Source organism: Corythoichthys intestinalis, chromosome 9 (assembly GCF_030265065.1).
Source record: "Corythoichthys intestinalis isolate RoL2023-P3 chromosome 9, ASM3026506v1, whole genome shotgun sequence".
Lineage (NCBI taxonomy): Eukaryota > Metazoa > Chordata > Actinopteri > Syngnathiformes > Syngnathidae > Corythoichthys > Corythoichthys intestinalis.
In genome coordinates this window covers 51,418,388-51,439,651 of record NC_080403.1, presented here as the reverse complement: position 1 = coordinate 51,439,651, position 21,264 = coordinate 51,418,388, and the positions used below count along the sequence as shown (strand labels likewise).

Below are 21,264 nucleotides of genomic sequence, written 5' to 3'. Positions count from 1 at the left end.
TGAAGCCTGAAATGTGGCGAAAGGTTGCAAGGTTCAAGGGGGCCTAATACTTTTGCAAGGCACTGTATATATATATATATATATATATATATATATATATATATATATATATATATATTAGGGCTGTCAAAGGATTAAACTTTTTAATTGAGATAATCACAGCTTTAAAATTAATTAATCGTAATTAATCGCAATTCAAGCCATCTGTAAAATATGCCATATTTTTCTGTAAATCATTGTTGGAATGGAAAGATAAGACAAGACAGATATATACATTCAACATACTGTACATAAGTACTGTATTTGTTTATTCAAACAAAATATCAACAAGATGGCATTAACATTCTGTTAAAGCGATCCATGGATAGAAAGACTTGTAGTTCTTAAAAGAAAAATGTTAGTACAAGTTATAGAAATTTTATATTAAAACCCCTCTTAATGTTCTTCTTTTAATAAAATTTGTAAAATTTTCAATCAAAAAATAAACTAGTAGCTCGCTATTCTTGATATCAATAATTACACAGTGCTCATGGTGCTGAAACCCATAAAATCAGTCGCACCCAAGCGCCAGCAGAGGGCGACAAAACACCAAAAACACAAGTAACAAGTGGACATGACACTCTGCTGTCATTTTAATCTGTTTGAGCGGGGCATGTGTGTTAAATGCGTCAAATATTTTAACATGACTAATTTAAAAAATTAATAATCCCCCGTTAACGCGATAATTTGACAGCCCTAATAGATACACTCACCGGCCACTTTATTGGGTACACCTGTCCAACTGCTCGTTAACACTTAACTTCTAATAAGCCAATCACATTGAGGCAACTCAGTGCATTTAGGCATGTAGACATGGTTTAAGACAATCTCCTGCAGTTCAAACCGAGCATCAGTATGGGGAAGAAAGGTGATTTGAGTGACTTTGAACGTGGCATGGTTGTTGGTGCCATAAGGGCTGGTCCGAGTATTTCAGAAACTGCTGATCTACTGGGATTTTCATGCACAACCATCTCTAAGGTTTACAGAGAATGGTCCGAAAAAGTTCTGTGGGCGGAAATGCCTTGTTGATGCCAGAGGTCAGAGGAGAATGGCCAGACTGGTTCGAGCTGATAGAAAGGCAACAGTGACTCAAATAACCACCCGTTACAACCAAGGTAGGCAGAAGAGCATCTCTGAATGCACAGTACATCGAAGTTTAAGGCAGATGGGCTACAGCAGCAGAAGACCACGCCGGGTGCCACTCCTTTCAGCTAAGAACAGGAAACTGCGGCTACAATTTGCACAATTTCATCGAAATTGGACAATAGAAGATTGGAAAAACGTTGCCTGGTCTGATGAGTCTCGATTTGTGCTGCGGTATTCGGATGGTAGGGTCAGAATTTGGCGTCAACAACATGAAACCATGGATCCATCCTGCCTTGTATCAACGGTTCAGGCTGGTGGTGGTGGTGGTGGTGTAATGGTGTGGGGAATATTTTCTTGGCACTCTTTGGGCCCCTTGGTACCAATTGAGCATCGTTGGAACGCCACAGCCTACCTGAGTATTGTTGCTGACCATGTCCATCCCTTTATGACCACAATGTACCCAACTTCTGATGGCTACTTTCAGCAGGATAATGCGCCAAGTCAAAGCTGGAATCATCTCGGACTGGTTTCTTGAACATGACAATGAGTTCACTGTACACAAATGGCCTCCACAGTCACCAGATCTCAATCCAATAGAGCATCTTTGGGATGTGGTGGAACGGGAGATTCGCATCATGGATGTGCAGCCGACAAATCTGCACCAACTGTGTGATGCCATCATGTCAATATGGACCAAACTCTCTGAGGAATGCTTCCAGCACCTTGTTGAATCTATGCCACGAAGAATTGAGGCAGTTCTGAAGGCAAAAGGGGGTCCAACCCGTTACTAGCATGGTGTACCTAATAAAGTGGCCGGTCAGTGTATATAAAGAGGATTTATGTACAACTTACATAGCAAAAGTCCGCTAGCATAAATGCTGTAAAATGCTGACGCTTTTTTACAATGCTCTTAACAAATGGCTCAGACACATATTCCCACCAAAAAATGGCTAAATATACCTTTCAGCTAAATGACGAATGCATTCAAAAAAATCATTAGCTCAAACAAAAAATTATTGGCACCCCTGAAAAAGATGTGTTTTTTAGCTTCTAATATATTTTTTTCTAATTCAAATAATATGGGACCTTAATGGAAAAAAAAGAGAAAAATCCAACCTTCAATACAAGTGCATTCATTCAGTGGGGAAAAAATCCCACATAAAGAAAAAGTTATTTGACATCAAATAATGTGTGTCACGATTTTTAGCACCACTGGTGTTAATACTTTGTACAACCCCCTTTTGCCAACAAAACAAGGTCTGGGGACTGAGATGGCCATGGGAGGAGCTTGATTTTGTGTCTGGTGAACCATTTCTGTGTAGATTTGGCCATATGTTTAGGGTCATTGTCTTGCTGAAAGACCCAGTGAAGACCCATCTTCAGCTTTCAGGCAGAGGGCAACGGATTTTGATTTAAAATGTCAAATTTCAAAGCATTCATGATGCCATGCACCTTAACAAGGTTCCCAGGGCCTTTGGAAGCGAAACAGCCCCACAGGATCACTGACCCACCCCCATACTTCACAGCGGGTATGAGGTGCTTTTCAGCATCCGCATCTTTCGTGGCACGCCAGACCCACTTAGGCTACGTTCATACTACAGGTCTTAATGCACACCTCTGATTTTTTCGTGTGTGTGTTTCGGGGTGCCAATAATTATAGAGGGCACTGTATGTTGGTCTTAACAGGGAGCAGATGGATTCAGCCATGTGAAATGAGGTAGACTAGAGGGCCGTGTATCCACCCAAATCAATAAAAATAAATGCAAACACTTTCAAAACAAACCATTACAACGCCACTTTAATTCAACTAATACTCGAAACTGACCTTAAATGGCCCAAAATTACTCATTGCCTGGCATTGGCTGCCACTAACGGCCATAGACGTTCAATTGGATTGGACGTCTACTAGTGATAAACTCATTCCAATTCGCAGCAGAAGCTTGTTTTTCTGTTTATTAGTTGTTTGTAGAATATCCTAGAATGATTTCCTGACCAATGTATCGATAATTGTTGTATCAACATATCGTCAGACCATCGTTATCCTGAGCTGTGAATCGCAAATCGTATCGTATCGTGAGGGAACAAGAGGTTCCCACTCCTATTCAAAGTAAGACTCGGTAATTCCTCAGCAATGCTAGCTTGTACTGCGAGTGATTAGAAAAGTGGCTGCAATGGATATGAAATAAGGGGCTGCAGAATCTTCTTTGACCTTTCTGGGAGTGTAGTCATTCGTTTAAGGTTTTTCACTATTGGCAGCAAGGTTCTGTCCTTGCGTGGTTTACTGTACATCAAGGGTCTTAAACTCAATTTATCGAGGAGCAGCTGGAAATAGTCTGGGTGAGTCTGTGCTGCAAGGAAAAACCGACTAATGTCGCTAATTCACTTTGGCTATGTTGTTGGTAAAAACGGCAAAAGTTATCATCAGCTTGAGCTACTGTATGTTAGGACAAATGAACATTTAAAACAGTACTTCTGTGACCTTCTGTGTGGGGGGCATGTGACCTCGGAGAACAGACTTTTTTGCCGTACTAGAATAAAGTGTAATTGCGTATCCACTCATTGGGTGGCAGTGGCGCTCTCATTTCCAGAGTGTTCGGCTGTGCGCAGTATTTTTTAAAGGGATCCTCTATTTTTAAGACAAGTAATTCTTAAAAGATAAATGTTGGTATGGCTAACCCTAACCCTAATTAGATCGGTTGGGTCCGATCACGTCATTTTCAAAGTATCGGAATCGGCAAAAAAATATCGGCAATGTCTTTGTTAATTTTTTTTTTTTTTTTTAAATTAAATCGTTTTCTAATTGTATTTAACGTTACAACATAATATGTTACACTCATCCAGAGTCTTTAGTTTAGGTTTAAGGTAGGGTTATCAAATTTATCCCAACAACGGCGGTAATTCATTTTTTAAAAAATGTATCACGTTACAATATTTAACGCAATTAATGCATGCGCTGCACGACCCACTCACGCATTGTCGCGCTCAATCTGTAATGGCGCCGATTTACCTATATAGAGAGATAAAAGGCGGCGTAAAATGAGTAACTTGAATTTTGGCAGCCTTTGGAGCCTTTTTTTAATTGGCTAAGGCCTGACAATCCCTCTCCCTACGATTAGAAATATCATGAGAAGCAATGTGGGGAAGCAAGGTAGCAATTGATCTTTTTCTTAACACCTTATGTTACTTCCCAACGCAGAGAAGATATATCAATTGGTAGCACGACGCACAGTCATGGTTCCACTTCCCATCATGCATTGGGGCATGGCTACAGTATCATTTACTGAAAGCTCAACAAATACACTAGATGGCAATATTTAGTCACATTATACAAAGTCACACTATCCGTGGATCCCTCTCACAGAAAGAATGTCAATAATGTAAATGCCATCTTGAGAATTTATTGTCATAATAAATACAGTACTTATGTACTGTATGTTGAATGTATATATTCGTCCGAGTTTTATTCATTTTTTTCTTAATGCATTGCCAAAATGTATATGATCGGGAAAAATTATCGGGAATGATTGGAATTGAATCCGGAGCAAAAAAAAGCAATCGGATCAGGAAATATCGGGATCGGCAGATACACAAACTAAAACGATCAGGATCGGATCGGGAGCAAAAAAAACATGATCGGAACAACCCTAGTTTTAATAGTTTGATATTAAGACCCCTGTTAATGTTTTTGTTTTAAAAAAGTTTGTAAAATTATTTTAAGTGATAGGTCGCCATTCTTGTTACGTCGCAGTGCGTGACGTCACCGGGCCCGTTGCCGAAATTCCTGCGTCACTCGTTAGCTTTCCCAACATGTCATCAGTTCTACCCTTCCCATTTGAACCAGATCTGAAAAGTGAAGAACGGGACAGCACTGTTGGTCGTTCACAAGACGACCTTCAGGGAAAAATGCGTGCAGCAAATACCTGATAAGACAAAAGTTGGGCAAAACTGGTGATTCACTCGCTGCAAATGAGTCTCAATGGCTACAGAGCGAGAGAGTGCTGTTGGGAACTCCGGTTGGGAGCGAGAGTGTATGCTGTTGGGAACGCCGGTTTTATTAGCAGATATTCAAGGTAAGCACATTGTGTTTTCAAACTTATCCCAATTATGTAGATTGTTAGCATCCAGAGTTGCCGTGTGCTTTACATACAGTACAGGCCAAAGAGCACACCTTGTGTAATCCATGTCTTGTACAGTGTAACGCGTGGTAGGTAGGATACGTGTATAAAAGTACCAAAAAGGGGAGAAGCTTCCACTTATGCACATTTATTCACAAAAAATATTTCCACCTTGACATCTCTTCACTCGGGAGCTCAGCAGTACGCAAACACGCGTTCCCTGACGAACTCCAACATTGTTGTAAGGTCCACGTCAGAGTCACTGTCGTCACTGTAGAGTGCCATAGTGCTTTAATCATTTAGTATGATTTGGGGTAAAATCCCACGAAGAATAGTCAACAAAAAAGATAGCAATAGTAATCCAAATCCACGTTATTTACTCAATCGCAGATCCAGGAATTAGACCGATCCCATGTCAATGTTGCAGCATTGATCAGGCCGTTGATTCCACAAAGTAAACTGATCCGAAAAGAAGCTGTGGGACCGACGAATCAAAAAAATGGACAGATCCGAAACCAATATTGCAGACGCGGTGGGACCGTCGGATCCAGAAAATAGACGGATCCCTTACTTGACTGAGGATCCAGGAAAAATGTTCGGGCGCCAGTTGTAACGCGTGGTGGGTAGGATACGTGCATACAGGGACCAAAAAGGGGGAGAAGCTTCCACTTATGCACATTTATTCACTAAAAATAATAATTCCACCTTGACCACTCACTTCACTCCCCTTGTTTTCATTTGACTGGAAATTGCATCCAAAAGCAGTACATTGTGGCATTTTACTTCGCGAGTTTAGGCAGCCATAAGCAATTGTTGAACACGCTACACATTTGGAAAGATCCCAATGACGTCATCACTGCGAGCCCGCAAACCATGGCGCCAACTAACGGTCAAAATATGGACTAAATATTATAAAATATTGCCATTGATTTAACATTTTATGTGTTTCTAACAACATATTTTAGTACAAGAGAACAATTGTTGTTTATTAGAGCCTACATGTATTTAAGTTAGAGGATCACTTTAACCAAACAAGAGCACACATCAAAGAGCACTGGAGATATGAAGAGCCAAGCCAATACGATTCTGATTTTTATTATTATTTTTTTTTTAAATAGTTTTATTGCCCAATGCAAAATACTGTATGTGCAGACTAGGGCTGTCAAAATTAGCGTATTAACGGGCGGTAATTCATTTTTTTAAATTAATCACGTTAAAATATTTGACACAATTAACGCACATGCCCCGCTCAGATTAAAATGACAGCAGTGTTATGTCCTCTTGTTACTTGTTTTTTGTTGTTTGGCGCCCTCTGCTGGCGCTCGGGTCCAAATGATTTTATGGGTTTGGGGAGTGAGCGTGGTATAATGACAACAATGGCGAGCTACTAGTTTATTTTTTGATTGAAAATTTTACAAATTTTAATAAAACTAAAACATTAAGAGGGGTTTTAATATAAAATTTCTACAACTGGTACTAACATTTATCTTTTAAGAACTACAAGTTTTTCTATCCATGGATCGCTTTAAGAAAATGTTAATAATGTTAATGCCATCTTGTTGATTTATAGTTATAATGAACAAATATAGTACTTATGTACCGTATGTTGAATGTATATATCCGTCTTGTGTCTTATCTTTTCATTCCAACAATAATTTACAGAAAAATATGGCATATTTTATAGATGGTTTGAATTGCGATTAATTCCAATTAATTAACTTTTAAGGTGTAATTAACTCGATTAAAAATTTTAATCGTTTGACAGCCCTAGTGCAGACAAAACTTTCGAATAGAGGGCCTCAAAATTATTTCCTGATGGCCCCGACTGAGCCTCGATCCCTCAATTTGGGAGCCCTGCATTACATGACAATCCTGATAGAAGATCGTACGCTCGATGTCACATTCATCAGAAATCCGGTCAAGCAGCCGTACGAAAAAAGGGTCGGTCGAATGTTTTTGACCAGCGGTCCCCATCCGACGCCGCCGGCTCTTTAATTGGGCCCGGAAAATGGCGGCACAATCCCAGCAGATTGATGACTGCGCCGCGAACGTGTTTGTGGTCTATCAGAGAGTGAAATGAGACGCCGGTGACTCTGCGACGGCAGAGAGGGAGGAACCGTCCACCCTCGCATCGCTCTTCAAGATAAAGCACCCCGAGGCTGGCGCGGGAACAAGTGGCCGTCATCGCCGTCCCTTCTTGCAAACACCGTCCTCAATCAGAGTGACAAGCAGAGCGGGCGCGTCCGCAACCCTCCGCGGAGCACTTCACGACGGAAACTGATTAGCCGTGCTGAGTCACTCGAAAAGTCAGTCCGAGCGAGGAGATTAACTCAGGGGTGTCCGACGTGGGCCTAGGGTGTATTGTAGAGTATAATAAAAAATTTCAATAGCTCTCAACTGGGACTCACCTGAAGTGTGGGCGGCGTTTTGCCGCTTGCTAGCATTCTGCGGGAAGACGGCGTCCTTGCTCTGGGATGTCTCCTGACCCACTTCCACAACCTGCACCTGCTGCAAGGGGGCGCTCCACTTCATGGTGTACTTGGGCCCCACCGGGACTAAGCTGCTGATGTCTGGAGAGCCCCTAGTGGGAGCCAATGAGAATAATTTGAACTGGAACGGTTGGCAGTGAAAGATTGTGATTTTGTGCAATTGACAGCAACAAACATCCAATCTATTTGGACAAATTTAGTACCGTATTGGCCCGAATATGAGACGGTGTTTTTTGCATTGAAATAACACTGAAAAAGAGGGGGTCGTCTGATTCAGTATTCGTGGTCTAGACATTATACTAGGGCTGCCAAACGATCAAAATTTTTAATCGAGTTAATAACAGCTTAAAAATTAATTAATCGTAATTAATCACAATTAATCGCAATTCAAACCATCTATAAAATATGCCATATTTTTCTGTAAATTATTGTTGGAATGGAAAGATAAGACACAAGATGGATATATACATTCAACATACGGTACATAAGTACTGTATTTGTTTATTATAACAATAAATCAACAAGATGGCATTAACATTATTAACATTCTGTTAAAGCGATCCATGGATAGAAAAAAGATAAATGTTAGTACAAGTTATAGAAATTTTATATTAAAACCCCTCTTAATGTTTTCGTTTTAATAAAATTTGTAAAATTTTCAATCAAAAAATAAACTAGTAGCCCGCCATTGTTGATGTCAATAATTACTTACACAATGCTCATAGGTGCTGAAGCCTATAAAATCAGTCGCACCCAAGCGCCAGCAGAGGGCAGCAAAACTCCATAAAACACAATTAACAAGTGGGCAGTTCACTGTACTGTCATTTAAATCTGTCTGAGTGGGGAATGTGCATTAATTGCGTCAAATATTTTAACGTGATTAATTTTAAAAAATTAATTACCTCCGCGACCCTCGTGAGGAAAAAGCGGCATGGAAAATGAATGAATAAATGAATAATTACCGCCCGTTAACGCGATAATTTTGACAGCCCTACATTATACCCATTCACGACACTAGATGGCGCCAGATATCATTGAAGCGATGTTCCGTCATGTCAGATCTCTACTACTCTCCCCATTCACGACGCTAGATGGCGCCAGATATCATTGAAGCGATGTTCTGTCATGACAGATCTCAGCTACTTTTTGCATTATTTTTCCTTATTCAGGTTTGTTTCAAGACTACAGTTACAGTTAGACTTCACTTTGATGGTTAATGCAGTTATTGCAATTTTGTTGTTTTATCACAATAGATTGGTTTATTTACATTTCAAAAACCAGAAGCCATTCATTTACGAATGTGATTGCACTTTAGTTTACATATTTGAATGTTCAGATATTAACATTTGAATGAGGCAAAATAACATGCTTTTTCTCTCAAATATATTGTTATAATCACACACATAAAACTTACTCAGACTTTGCCTTGGCTAGATCTCTAATTAATTTAAAACTCCCCATTGACACCTTGTGGTGTATTTCAATCACTACCTCATGTAGTTAAAGACACTGTGGAAGAATGGAAGGGAGCCCATGTGATGTCCCGCTTGGCGAGGTCTACAATTTTGTCTCTGGTGTCCTTCGACAGCTCTTTGGTCTTGGCCATAGTGGAGTTTGGAGTGTGTGTGGCTGAGGTTGTGGACAGGTGTCTTTTATACCAATAATGAGTTAAAACAGGTGCCATTAACACAGGTAACGAGTGGAGCCTCGTTAGGCCTCGTTAGAAGAAGTTAGACCTCTTTGACAGCCAGAAATCTTGCTTGTTTGTAGGTGACCAAATACTTATTTTCCACTCTAATTTGGAAATAAATTCTTTAAAAATCAAAAAATGTGATTTTCTGTGGGGTTTTTTTCCACATTCTGTCTCTCATGGTTGAGGTTTACCCATGTTGACAATTACAGGCCCCTCTAATCTTTTCAAGTAGGAGAACTTGCACAATTGGTGGTTGAATAAATATTTATTTGCGCCACTGTACCTTGAAACCGGTTATCGGCACATGCCTATTCTCAAGCATACGAATCAGTCTTTTTTTTCTGTTGAATGTTTATCCTATCAAGTTGAATAGATATTATCAACCTTCAAAATGGTTCGTCGAGCATGTTTGGTTGTCAATGGGACATCAATATTACAAATTTTGACAAAATTCTAAAGTCTTTTTGAGTCTAAAATGTTGCTTTTAATTGGTCAGGGATGAAAACAACTGTTTGGACATGAAGGTTATGGTGTCGTGGAAAGGACCAAACTAGGCTATTGTGACAATTTTTTCCTTGAAATACTGTATAAAAGCAATGTCAAAGTCATGCAATTTCGGACAAAATACGCTTCGGTGTCAAAAGGTTAAGGAGGGCTGTTTTGATAGGCAATCAAGAATTTCACCAACTTTTGCGTTCCTTGCACGCGTTAAAAAATTGCTCATCTTTTTAAAGGTAACATGGCGGGTTTTTTAGTAATTAGAATTAAAAAGCGGCTCATCACATGTGTTCCCAACCACGACTGGACACCCCGCCGCACCGAGGAGCTCATTGGCATTCATGTATTCGTGCAATCACGCAGACAATCAACATCGTGCTCAGTTTGTCGAGATACCGGAGGGCGGACAAACAACTTTGGGACTCTTGAGCGCAATGATACATGGAGAGATAATTACTCCGACAAGAGGGCTGTGAGCAGCATCTTTGGGCAGGGGGAAAAAAAACATCCAAAAATCAAAATATAAATTCTTATTGATGATTCATACTCGTGATGCAAGGAATAATCAATTGAACTGATTAATTCGATTTTTAAAAGAGCTTTGAATTCAATTTTGCGATTATTCGTTTGATTAGAGTGGAGTTGGAATGATTTGTTTTGAAAAAGCTGTACCGTATTTGGTTTTATTGCTTTGGAAGGATACACTGCCCTCTGGTGTCAACAGTGAATATGACATAACTAGGGCTGCAGCTATTGATGATTTTAGTAGTCGATTAATCGATGAACTAGTTAGTTCGATTAATCGAGTCATCGGATAAGGAACGTTAAAAAATAGCTGAGCTGAGCCTCAAATGGAATAAAAAAATAATAATAAAAGAGGAGTACAAGTACAAGGACAACAAAAGAACAATTGGCTAACTTACATAGCAAAAGTCCGTTAGCTAAAATGCTATAAAATGCACTTTCATTTCACAAGAGCAATAAATGCATTTTAAAAAATGAATTAAAATCCGTAAGCGTAGCATCAATAAATTTTTTTTAAAAAGTTAATAAATGAGGAGTACAAGTGCAACAAAAGAACAATTGGCTAACTTACACAGCAAAAGTCCACTGGCTAAAATGCTATAAAATGCATAAAACTTCTTTTTTTTACAATGCTCTTAACAAATGATTCAAATACATATTCCCACAAAAAATGGCTAAATATACAGTGGGGCAAATAAGTATTTAGTCAAACAGTAATTGTGCAAGTTCTCCCACTTGAAAATATTAGAGAGGCCTGTAATTGTCAACATGGGTAAACCTCAACCATGAGAGACAGAATGTGAAAAAAGAAAAACAGAAAATCACATTGTTTGATTTTTAAAGAATTTATTTGCAAATCATGGTGGAAAATAAGTATTTGGTCAATACCAAAAGTTCATCTCAATACTTTGTTATGTACCCTTTGTTGGCAATAATGGAGGCCTAACGTTTTCTGTAACTCTTCACAAGCTTTTCACACACTGTTGCTGGTATTTTGGCCCATTCCTCCATGCAGATCTCCTCTAGAACAGTGATGTTTTGAGGCTGTCGTTGGGCAACACGGACTTTCAACTCCCTCCACAGAGTTTCTATGGGGTTGAGATCTGAAGACTGGCTAGGCCACTCCAGGACCTTGAAATGCTTCTTACGAAGCCACTCCTTTGTTGCCCTGGCTGTGTGTTTGGGATCATTGTTATGCTGAAAGACCCAGCCACATCTCATCTTCAATGCCCTTGCTGATGGAAGGAGATTTTTACTCAAAATCCCTCTATACATGGCCCCATTTATTCTTTCCTTCACACAGATCAGTAGTCCTGGTCCCTTTGCAGAAAAACAGCCCGAAAGCATGACGTTTACACCCCGATGCTTCACAGTGGGTATGGTGTTCTTCGGACGCAATTCAGTATTCTATCTCCTCCAAACACGAGAACCCGTGTTTCTACCAAAAAGTTCTATTTTGGTTTCATCTGACCATAACACATTCTCCCAGTCCTCTTCTGGATCATCCAAATGCTCTCTAGTGAACCGCAGACGGGCATGGACTAGAGGTGGGAATCTTTGGGCACCTAACGATTCGATTACGATTCAGAGACTCCGATTCGATTATAAATCGATTATTGATGCCCCCCTTCCCCCATTTTTTTTTTTTTTTTAATGTTTTGTATATTTGTTCCAAATTGTTCAAAAATCCTCTCAGGCTAAATAAACCAAACTACTATTTTAGTATCAAGTTACTGGTTAAAAACAGTAAATAAAATACTCAAGTCCCCATTCTGTATCAGCAGCTTTAAACTACGTTCAATTAATTTAATGTTGTGAATCAACCATTAAAGTTGTTAAAATTTCGCCCGTTATGTCATAATTTCCCCCATGTCTACTTTCGACATGTGAAAGTTTAAAACTGTTTCATCATTTAAAGATAGATTCAAGTCAGGATTTTGCCGATTTAGGGGTATTTTAGATAAAAAGTAATTAGGTTCTCTACAACAGAGCCTTCTAGAGAAGTGCACTGCTTTAAGATGGCGCCTGTTTACTAGCGCGGGAAAGTCTGTCATTTCATGTCTAGTCTAGATATATGTGATATCTACCATAGCCGTATGTTGCCGTATGTTTGTAGCAACTAGACGCTGTTTGTAGCGGTTGACGGCCGCAGTCAGGTATTATTGTTTTTTTTTTTTACCTAGCGACATTAGCTGCACATGATATTTACTCTCGGTCCGTTCCTCATTGCGTCCCGAAGACCGCGCTGACTGCGTTTTATTTCCGCTTTACCTGGTATAATTCAATAATCGGAATTTGGATGTTTATGAATCGTTCTCGAATCTTCCACGGCCGAATCGCGACTAATCTAAGAATCGGAAATTTTGCACGCCTCTTGCCTGGACGTGTTTTCCGCTTTACCTGGTATAATTCAATAATCGGAATTTGGATGTTTATGAATCGTTCTCGAATCTTCCACGGCCGAATCGCGACTAATCTAAGAATCGGAAATTTTGCACGCCTCTTGCCTGGACGTGTACTGGCTTCAGCAGGGGGGACACGTCTGGCAGTGCAGGATTTGAGTCCCTGGCGGCGCATTGTGTTACTGATAGTAGCCTTTGTTACTGTTGTCCCAGCTCTCTGTAGGGTCATTCACTAGGTCCCCCCGTGTGGTTCTGGGACTTTTGCTCACCGTTCTTGTTATCATTTTGACGCCACCGGGTGAGATCTTGCATGTAGCCCCAGATCTTTCTTTTCTAATAATTGCTCCCACAGTTCATTTCTTTACACCAATCGTTTCACCTATTGCAGATTCAGTCTTCCCAGCCTGGTGCAGGTCTACAATTTTGTCTGGTGTCCTTCGACAGCTCTTTGGTCATAGTGGAGTTTGGAGTGTGACTGACTGAAGTTGTGGACAGGTGTCTTTTATACCGATAATGAGTTAAAACAGGTGCCATTAATACAGGTAACGAGTGGAGCCTCGTTAGAAGAAGTAAGAACTCTTTGACAGCCAGAAATCTTGCTTGTTTGTAGTGACCAAATACTCATTTTCCACCATGATTTGCAAATAAATTCTTTAAAAATCAAACAATGTGATTTTCTGTTTTTTATTCCACATTCTGTCTCTCATGGTTGATGTTTACCCATGTTGACAATTACAGGCCTCTCTAATCTTTTCAAGTAGGAGAACTTGCACAGTTGGTGGTTGACTAAATACTTATTTGCCTCACTGTAGCAAATCAATAAGTAGTTGTTCTTTCATGCATTGCATGTTTTCATAAAATATTCTTTTGTTGTACTCAGATTCTCTTTTTTCTTTTTTTTTGAAACACCATTTTTGCTCAGGTATTTTCATTTATTTTTGAATGCACCCATTGCTCTTGTGAAATGAAAATTAAATTCTTTGGATTTTGAAGAAAGGCATTTTATCTTGTATCCGCATTTAATGCTCTTCTGAAAGTGCAGTCTTGGATTTTCAGCTCAAAATCAATGTTATTGCAAGCTGAAACACTTGTTTCTTTGTTTTTTTCATCTCCTACAATTATTCCGCAACGCGTTAAATGTTTGTTATCCGATTAATCAAACTAAGTAATTGATAGATTACTTAAATAATCAATACGTAGCTGAAGCCCTAATTCATACGAATGAGGCAGAGTCACTAACCTGCAGCTATTTGTAAGGAATTTGAACATTTTTTTGTTTAAAAAGGCAATTGAACTCCTGCACGCTCAGATAGCACCCGAAAGCTCTCGCAGACATCTGTCACGCGCCGGAATATCCTCAGAGCGGCACATTAGAGTCTTGTGTAACCTAATTGCCATTTGCCGCCAGTCTCCCTTGGAAAATTCGACAACTGTGCAAATGCAAGAGTTGAGAAAGAAGGGATTTCGCATCTCCCGCCGGGACTTACTTGACATTTATGTTGGCGCAGATTAAGACGTCGTCGAAGAGGAAGACCTTGCGCTCTTTGGACTTGAGGACTTGTCCCCGCTCGCCGTACACGGTCTCGATGAGCGTCTCGCATTGGACCAGAGCGCCCTGCTCCAGGTTCAGTTGCTGAAAGTGACACTGACTGTTAGTGTTTTTCTTTGGTTTAAGCCTGTTTTTTTGTCTGGTTTCAATTTGCAAGCATATCTGATTATATTTCCTCCTCAAAATGGATTTTTAGGGCTGACTGTTCACATTATTTATAAAAAGTGTCCAAATAGATCGGGGCCTGTTCAGAGAGGGCCACATTATTGACACACCTGACAGGTTGCTGTGGCAACAAAGGCGTCACCCACCATAGAGTGACATCAGAGACTGTCAAATCCCATTTGAGCTGCTCAGACTGAGGCCATGTCTACATGTAGCAGGGTTTTTTGTGCCAACTCGATAGCTCGATTAGAAATGAATCAGACCATCCAGTCGGGCAAATAAGTATTTAGTCAACCACTAATTGTGCAAGTTCTCCCACATAAAAATATGAGAGGCCTGTAATTGTCAACATGGTTAAACCTCAACCATGGGAGACAGAATGTGGAAAAAAAAAAACAGAAAATCACATTGTTTGATTTTTAAATAACTTAATTGTAAATCATGGTGGAAAATAAGTAATTGGTCAATACCAAAAGTTCATCTCAATACTTTGTTATGTACCCTTTGTTGGCAATAATGGAGGCCAAACGTTTTCTGTAACTCTTCACAAGATTTTCACACACTGTTGCTGGTATTTTGGCCCATTCCTCCATGCAGATCTCCTCTAGAGCAGTAATGTTTTGGGGTTGTCGTTGGGCAACACGGACTTTCACCTCCCTCCACAGATTTTCTATGGGGTTGAGACCTGGAGACTGGCTAGGTCACTCCAGGACCTTGAAATGCTTCTTCCAAAGCCACTCCTTTGTTGCCCTGGCTGTGTGTTTGGGATCATTGTCATGCTGAAAGACCCAGCCACGTCTCATCTTCATTGCCCTTGCTGATGGAAGGAGATTTTCACTCAAAATCTCTCGCTACCTGGCCCCATTCATTCTTTCCTTTACACAGATCAGTCGTCTTGGTCCCTTTGCAACAACAAAAACAGCCCCAAAGCATGATGTTTCCACCCCCATGCTTCACAGTGGGTATGGTGCAATTCAGTATTCTTTTTCCTCCAAACAAGAGAACTTGCGTTTCTAACAAAAAGTTCTATTTTGGTTTCATCTGACCATAAGGCATTCTCCCAGTCCTCTTCTGGATCATCCAAATGCTCTCTAGCGAACCGCAGACGGGCCTGGACGTGTACTTTCTTCAGCAGGGGGACACGTCTGGCAATGCAGGATTTGAGTCCCTGGCGGCGCATTGTGTTACTGATAGTAGCCTTTGTTACTGTGGTCCCAGCTCTCTGTAGGTCATTCACTAGGTCCCTCCGTGTGGTTCTGGGATTTTTGCTCCCCGTTCTTGTTATCATTTTGACGCCACGGGGTGAGGAGGGAGTTGAAAGTCCGACGACAGCCCCAAAACATCACTGCTCTAGAGGAGATCTGCGTGGAGGAATGGGCCAAAATACTAGCAACAGTGTGTGAAAAGCTTGTGAAGAGTTACAGAAAACGTTTGGCCTCCGTTATTGCCAACAAAGGGTACATAACAAAGTCTTGAGATGAACTTTTGGTATAGACCAAATACTTATTTTCCATTCTAATTTGGGAATAAATTATTTAAAAATCAAATAATGTGATTTTTTTTAGTTTTTTTCCACATTCTGTCTCTCATGGTTGAGGTTTACCCATGTTGACAATTACAGGCCTCTCTAATATTTTCAAATGGGAGAAATTGCACAATTAGTGGTTGACTAAATACTTATTTGCCCCACTGTACCATTGATTGCTTGCTTCGAAGATTTTATATAAAAACTTGATATATCCAAGGTTACAATAGCGTGATCCGGCAAGGAGCCGTGAACACGCAAGAGTACAAGGAGGCTGGACATTTATACTGTTGAAAGGGTGTTACCCAAGGATGCTTACTGTGAAACGATACCTATGAAAATGAAAGTGAAACTTAAGTATCAACTCTGGTGGTTTTCCACAGAAAAACATGGTGACTTACAACCTTGAGAACCTGGCTGTGGCTGGCACCAAAAGGGAGTTGAAATATGATAAGACAGTCAACAGAAACTCTTTGTATTATGTTCAAAGAAATACAACACACGAACCTGGATGAATAGTCTAACAAATGAATATAGTATCACACCACTTATGTGTTTTATAAGCATGAATAAAATTTCTTTCACAGGTCGGTCTATCTCTACCTAAACTACTTATGACAGAGAAAAGCATGTTTATTTCATATTTCACGAGGTGTTTTATGATTCTGAATGAAATGGACCGCTTGGATGAGTGTGAAAGCGATCGTTTTATATATGAAAATGAGTGACTTCTTGGATTGAGGAGGAATGAGAATGTGACGTGGATCAGCATATCACAATACAGCATTGCTTTCAGCTGGTTTTGCGGACTAATTTGTTTATTTTTCGCATCACGCCAGCCAAATGTGCTGCAGGTTTTTGTTGTTGCACCAGGAAGAAGCGTGTGAGCCATTTACTTGAGTCGGAAAAACATGAAAAAATCAGATTCGTGCATTAAGACCTGCGGTATCAACCTAGCCTAAGTGAGTAAGCTACGTGTTTTATGTTATGTCAAATACTGGGCTCATGGCACACGTTTTAATTAGGAGGTGGCTTGCATTTTGTGGCTGACAATGCTACTCGTCCACCGAGAAAGGGACTCGGCAGACGACCTGCAGCTTGTTGCACATCCCCCTCGCTCCTCTTCGCTTGCCCGCCGAGAATGCGCTTTCCTCGGCTTGGCGACAAGCACTGGAAGCCCGCCGTGGCCACAGTAGAGCGACGAGCTGTAACTAGCTCGCCCCGGGGGCTGGCCGATCCAGCTCAACTCAGTCCTCTTCCCGTGCCCACCGAGAACGCACTTTCCTCGGCTTGTCCACAGAGAATGGGCTATTTTCGGCGTTCATTCCCGGCAACGAGCACTGCCAGGCCGCTTTTGTTTGTTTTGTTTGTCTCAGAAGCCGGGGGCAGGGAAATGACAAAAGCCGGACTAACTCCGGTGGCATAAAACACTGTTCGGGAGAGGAAGAAGTCGGCAGTTTTGACCGTTATGCAGTAATTTTGCCCTGTCGTACTGAATAATTGCATTTTTAATATTTCATATTCCATTTAGCACAAGACTGTTATTTGTCATGACCATGCCATTTATTTAGCAATTGGGAACAAATACTTAGCAAACAAGAATATCCTGTAAAAAATATTGGAGTAGAGAGATTGAGACAATCATGACATTTTGCTGCTCTATGTCGTATTTTCTTCGTTCTGAATCTTCCCCCTCAATGGGCTGAATTCTAAATCAGAAAATTGTGACCCTGCCAACATCATCTTCCAGCTGGGGACACTACAGCGCTATATTGACAAGCAGGGCTAAACGTCAGATTAAAATACTAATTTCTCGTCATCTGCGCTTTGCCAAATTTTTGTAGATAGTCGAATTGTCTCAAAATATGCTTTTAATTCCGATAATAATACTATTTAAAATATTTTTTATGCAGTCACAGGCACTTTAAATGGCTTAGAAACTAAACATCTGAGCACTTTTTTAACCCTTTAACACCGAACGTGTCGGCAGCGACGCGTTTACGCATATCGTCTTTGAAGCTTCGTCACGCTGTAATTACGTCACCCACGTGCCGCTGGTTGGTCTCGTTTGTAAGTGCGGAAGTTGATGTCCACACCAGTTTTTATTTATCAGCCCAGAAAAACGGGAAATAATATCATTTGAGTTTTATAGTTTTATTGCACTCATAAATATGCATTAAAACGCTGCACGGACAATGTATCCATATTTCCATCATTTCTTGTCCTTTTTCAAAACCCAAAGCAGCACAAAAGACTACATATCCCAAGAGCCGTTGTGATGTCAAGAAGGACGAACCAAATGTGATCATTTAAAATAAATTTCTGAGCGAGGTGCCAACTATTGAAAGGGAGGCATGCGAAGCAAGCAACGGCCGATTGGTTTGAGCGAGCGACTTTGAAACATGCAGAATGAATCCAAAACTACATTTAGCGCAAGCTAATGCATTATTTCATTAACTCAAGGAAGAAGATGAGCCGTATTTGTCGTTGTTTTCTTGGGATGAGTCGGCGTCTCGGCGAGTAGAAGTGGCAGCAGCGCGCAAACTGCGAAAGAGTACGCTGTGTGACGTTGTGTGTGACACAGCTCCGTGACCTGTTCAAGAAGAAGCTTTACTGAGTGCTCAAAAAAAAAAAAAAAAAAAAAAAAAAACTTTATTGAGTCGCATGCCTGAAAATATTGAATTGAACTGAATTGTCAATATTTTTTAAAATACTTTTTTTCAATGTTATATATATATTTTTTCTTCACTATAATCTTTTCAATTTTTATGTAGATGTGTGTTCGAGAAGCTTGTTTGCATGTACGTATATACTTTTGATAAGGTGATGGGTACAACACCTAACTTCACAAAGAGATATCCTCCAAACCCTTTTTGTGTTAGATGATATATATAATTTTTTTTGTCACTATTTTGCACAGTATATAACCTGTTTTGACCATAGTATGTGTAAAGGCCAAAAACGCCTATGACCATACCTGCTGTTTGTGTTCAATTGTCAAAAATAAAACTATTCAATCTTATTTTTTTCTATTGAATGTTTATCCTAACAAGTTGAATAAATATTATCAAGCTTCAAAACGGATGGTCGAGCATGTTTGGTTGTCAATGGGACACAGGGCCGGCCCAGCCTATACGCAGACTATGCAGCTGCTTAGGGCCCCTGACCACCAGGGGGCCCCCAATCTGGCAATTGTTTAATTTGTGTTCTATTTTGTTTACTACAGTTTGCTTTATTCGACTTTTGTGAGTTTTGACACTTGATTACAAGTTTAAAAAATTAAAAGATCTTCCTTAACTTCTTTCTTTCCTCTTTGAGAAAAAGGTTTGGCGCTATCTTCTGTAAGTGCTGACAATCATTTGGAGTGAGAAGTTTGAAGTATGCAGTGCAACAAAATCTGATTAATATACAAAATATGGACGTATGCGTTGAATTGTATGTATGGGTTTCACAGTACACTGTGACGAAATGGTGGGCCAAAAATATGGGCCCCCAAATGGCCTGGGCCGGCCTTGCCCCACAGTACACGTTTTTGTTGACGAATATTTTCCTGGGCTGAATTTTGTTGTACTTTGGATGATTCAAATGAGCTATTGAGAAGTATCTCAGTATGGAATTGGAGGTGCCGTCATCTTCACAAGATGATGATTTCCCCAAATGTACAATTCAAGGCAATGCTTGGCAATGTCGTGTACATAGTTAAGAGATCAAGAATCAAGAAAGATGCATATAAGGTTACAATTTTAATACATTTTTACCAAAACATGGGCCCCTTGGTATTATTTTGCTTAGGGCCCCAAATGGCCTGGGCCGGCCCTGATGGGACATCAACATTACACATTTTTTTAGGTGTTAAAGGGTTAAACAAACTGTTGTGCAAACCTGGTAAAAGGTCATCCAATGTTATCAAAATAATGTGACAAAAAATAATGTGAGTCAAGTGCACCTTTTAAGTTAAAAAAATCTTGCAAATTTTCAGAAAGCTATAACTGCAGTATCTATGTAATGGGTAGAATAATGGCGGCTAAAAGATACAGTTGCCTTGAGTTTGCTGCATATTGAGTTTGCCACACAAGTTAAGCACCCAATAACGGAGTTTTATTCAAGAGGAAGCGTTTTTATCTCTTTATCCCGCTTCTTTTACGAGTGTCCAAATCAATGCATCCACTTTAATACATTACGTGACCATCTGAAGGTGGTCGCACAATGCTGGCAGCAGCGAGGAGCTCATTCAGATATGGATTTCCATCACCTTGCAAGTTCATAAAAGGAGAAAACTAGTTTCGCTGCACAAGTTTTTATTTTTTCCATTTTGTGTTTTCAAAGCAACTATTATATGTTATTAACAATAAAAAAAAATCAGTTTGAGCTTTTACAATAGAGTTCTCATTTTGTTAACTCATTCATTGCTATTCATGGCACCTTGATAAAAGAAACACTCGTGTGCGACTACAGGCCCTCTACTGGCTCTACTTCTAACCTACGGGAAACAATAGCCACGTTTACATGCTGACTTTTATTCATACCGATTCAAATCATTCCGAATGGAAATTTCACATCAGCTGTTTACATGTCACTTCATCTATTCCGATCCAGCGTTTACATGTGACTGCCTTTATTCCGAAAGGACCTTTGACAACTGCCGTCTGACATGCGCAGATGAATCAAAACAAAGCGTCACGTTGCAAAACATGGAGATCGATCGTCAGATCAGCTGCTGTTTTAACTTTTCGAGTGGAAACAAAACTTCAGAATGACACACTGTTCATTTAAAAAGTTGTGTGGGTGCGCTGTGCGTGTGCTTGGAAGCCATATGCAAGTGACGTTACTCACGTCACCAAGTGATGTCACCACGTCAGTACGGAGCATGTGCAGAAAGAACGCAACCAGACACCATTCCGCTTCCCTGTTTACATGATATAATTTTACTTCTAATCGGTTTGGGAAAAGGAATATTCCACCCCGTGAAACAGAATGAAATTCCATTCGGTTTGGGCCTGTTCATTCCGAATGAGGTGTTTATATGGAACACATTTATTCGGTTTGAACAAATATTCCGATTGTAATTGGAATATTTGGCTCCATGTAAACGTGGCAATTGAGTCCTCAATTAATTAATCAACACTTGCCACGTTTACATGGAGCCAAATATTCCAATCACAATCAGAATATTTGTTC

General features: G+C 40.1%; 1 protein-coding gene across 3 annotated transcripts in view; it reads right to left on the bottom strand.

Moving 5' to 3' along the window:
- arhgef10la (Rho guanine nucleotide exchange factor (GEF) 10-like a) overlaps positions 1-21,264 on the bottom strand; it is a 389,757-nt gene that overhangs the window by 242,226 nt on the left and 126,267 nt on the right. For all 3 annotated transcript variants that reach the window (XM_057845783.1, XM_057845784.1, XM_057845786.1), the window contains 2 exons: positions 14,335-14,480; positions 7,649-7,821 (listed from right to left, as the gene is read on the bottom strand). In XM_057845783.1, coding sequence (XP_057701766.1) covers positions 7,649-7,821; positions 14,335-14,480 — 319 coding nt within the window. The remainder of the gene's footprint in view (positions 1-7,648; positions 7,822-14,334; positions 14,481-21,264) is intronic.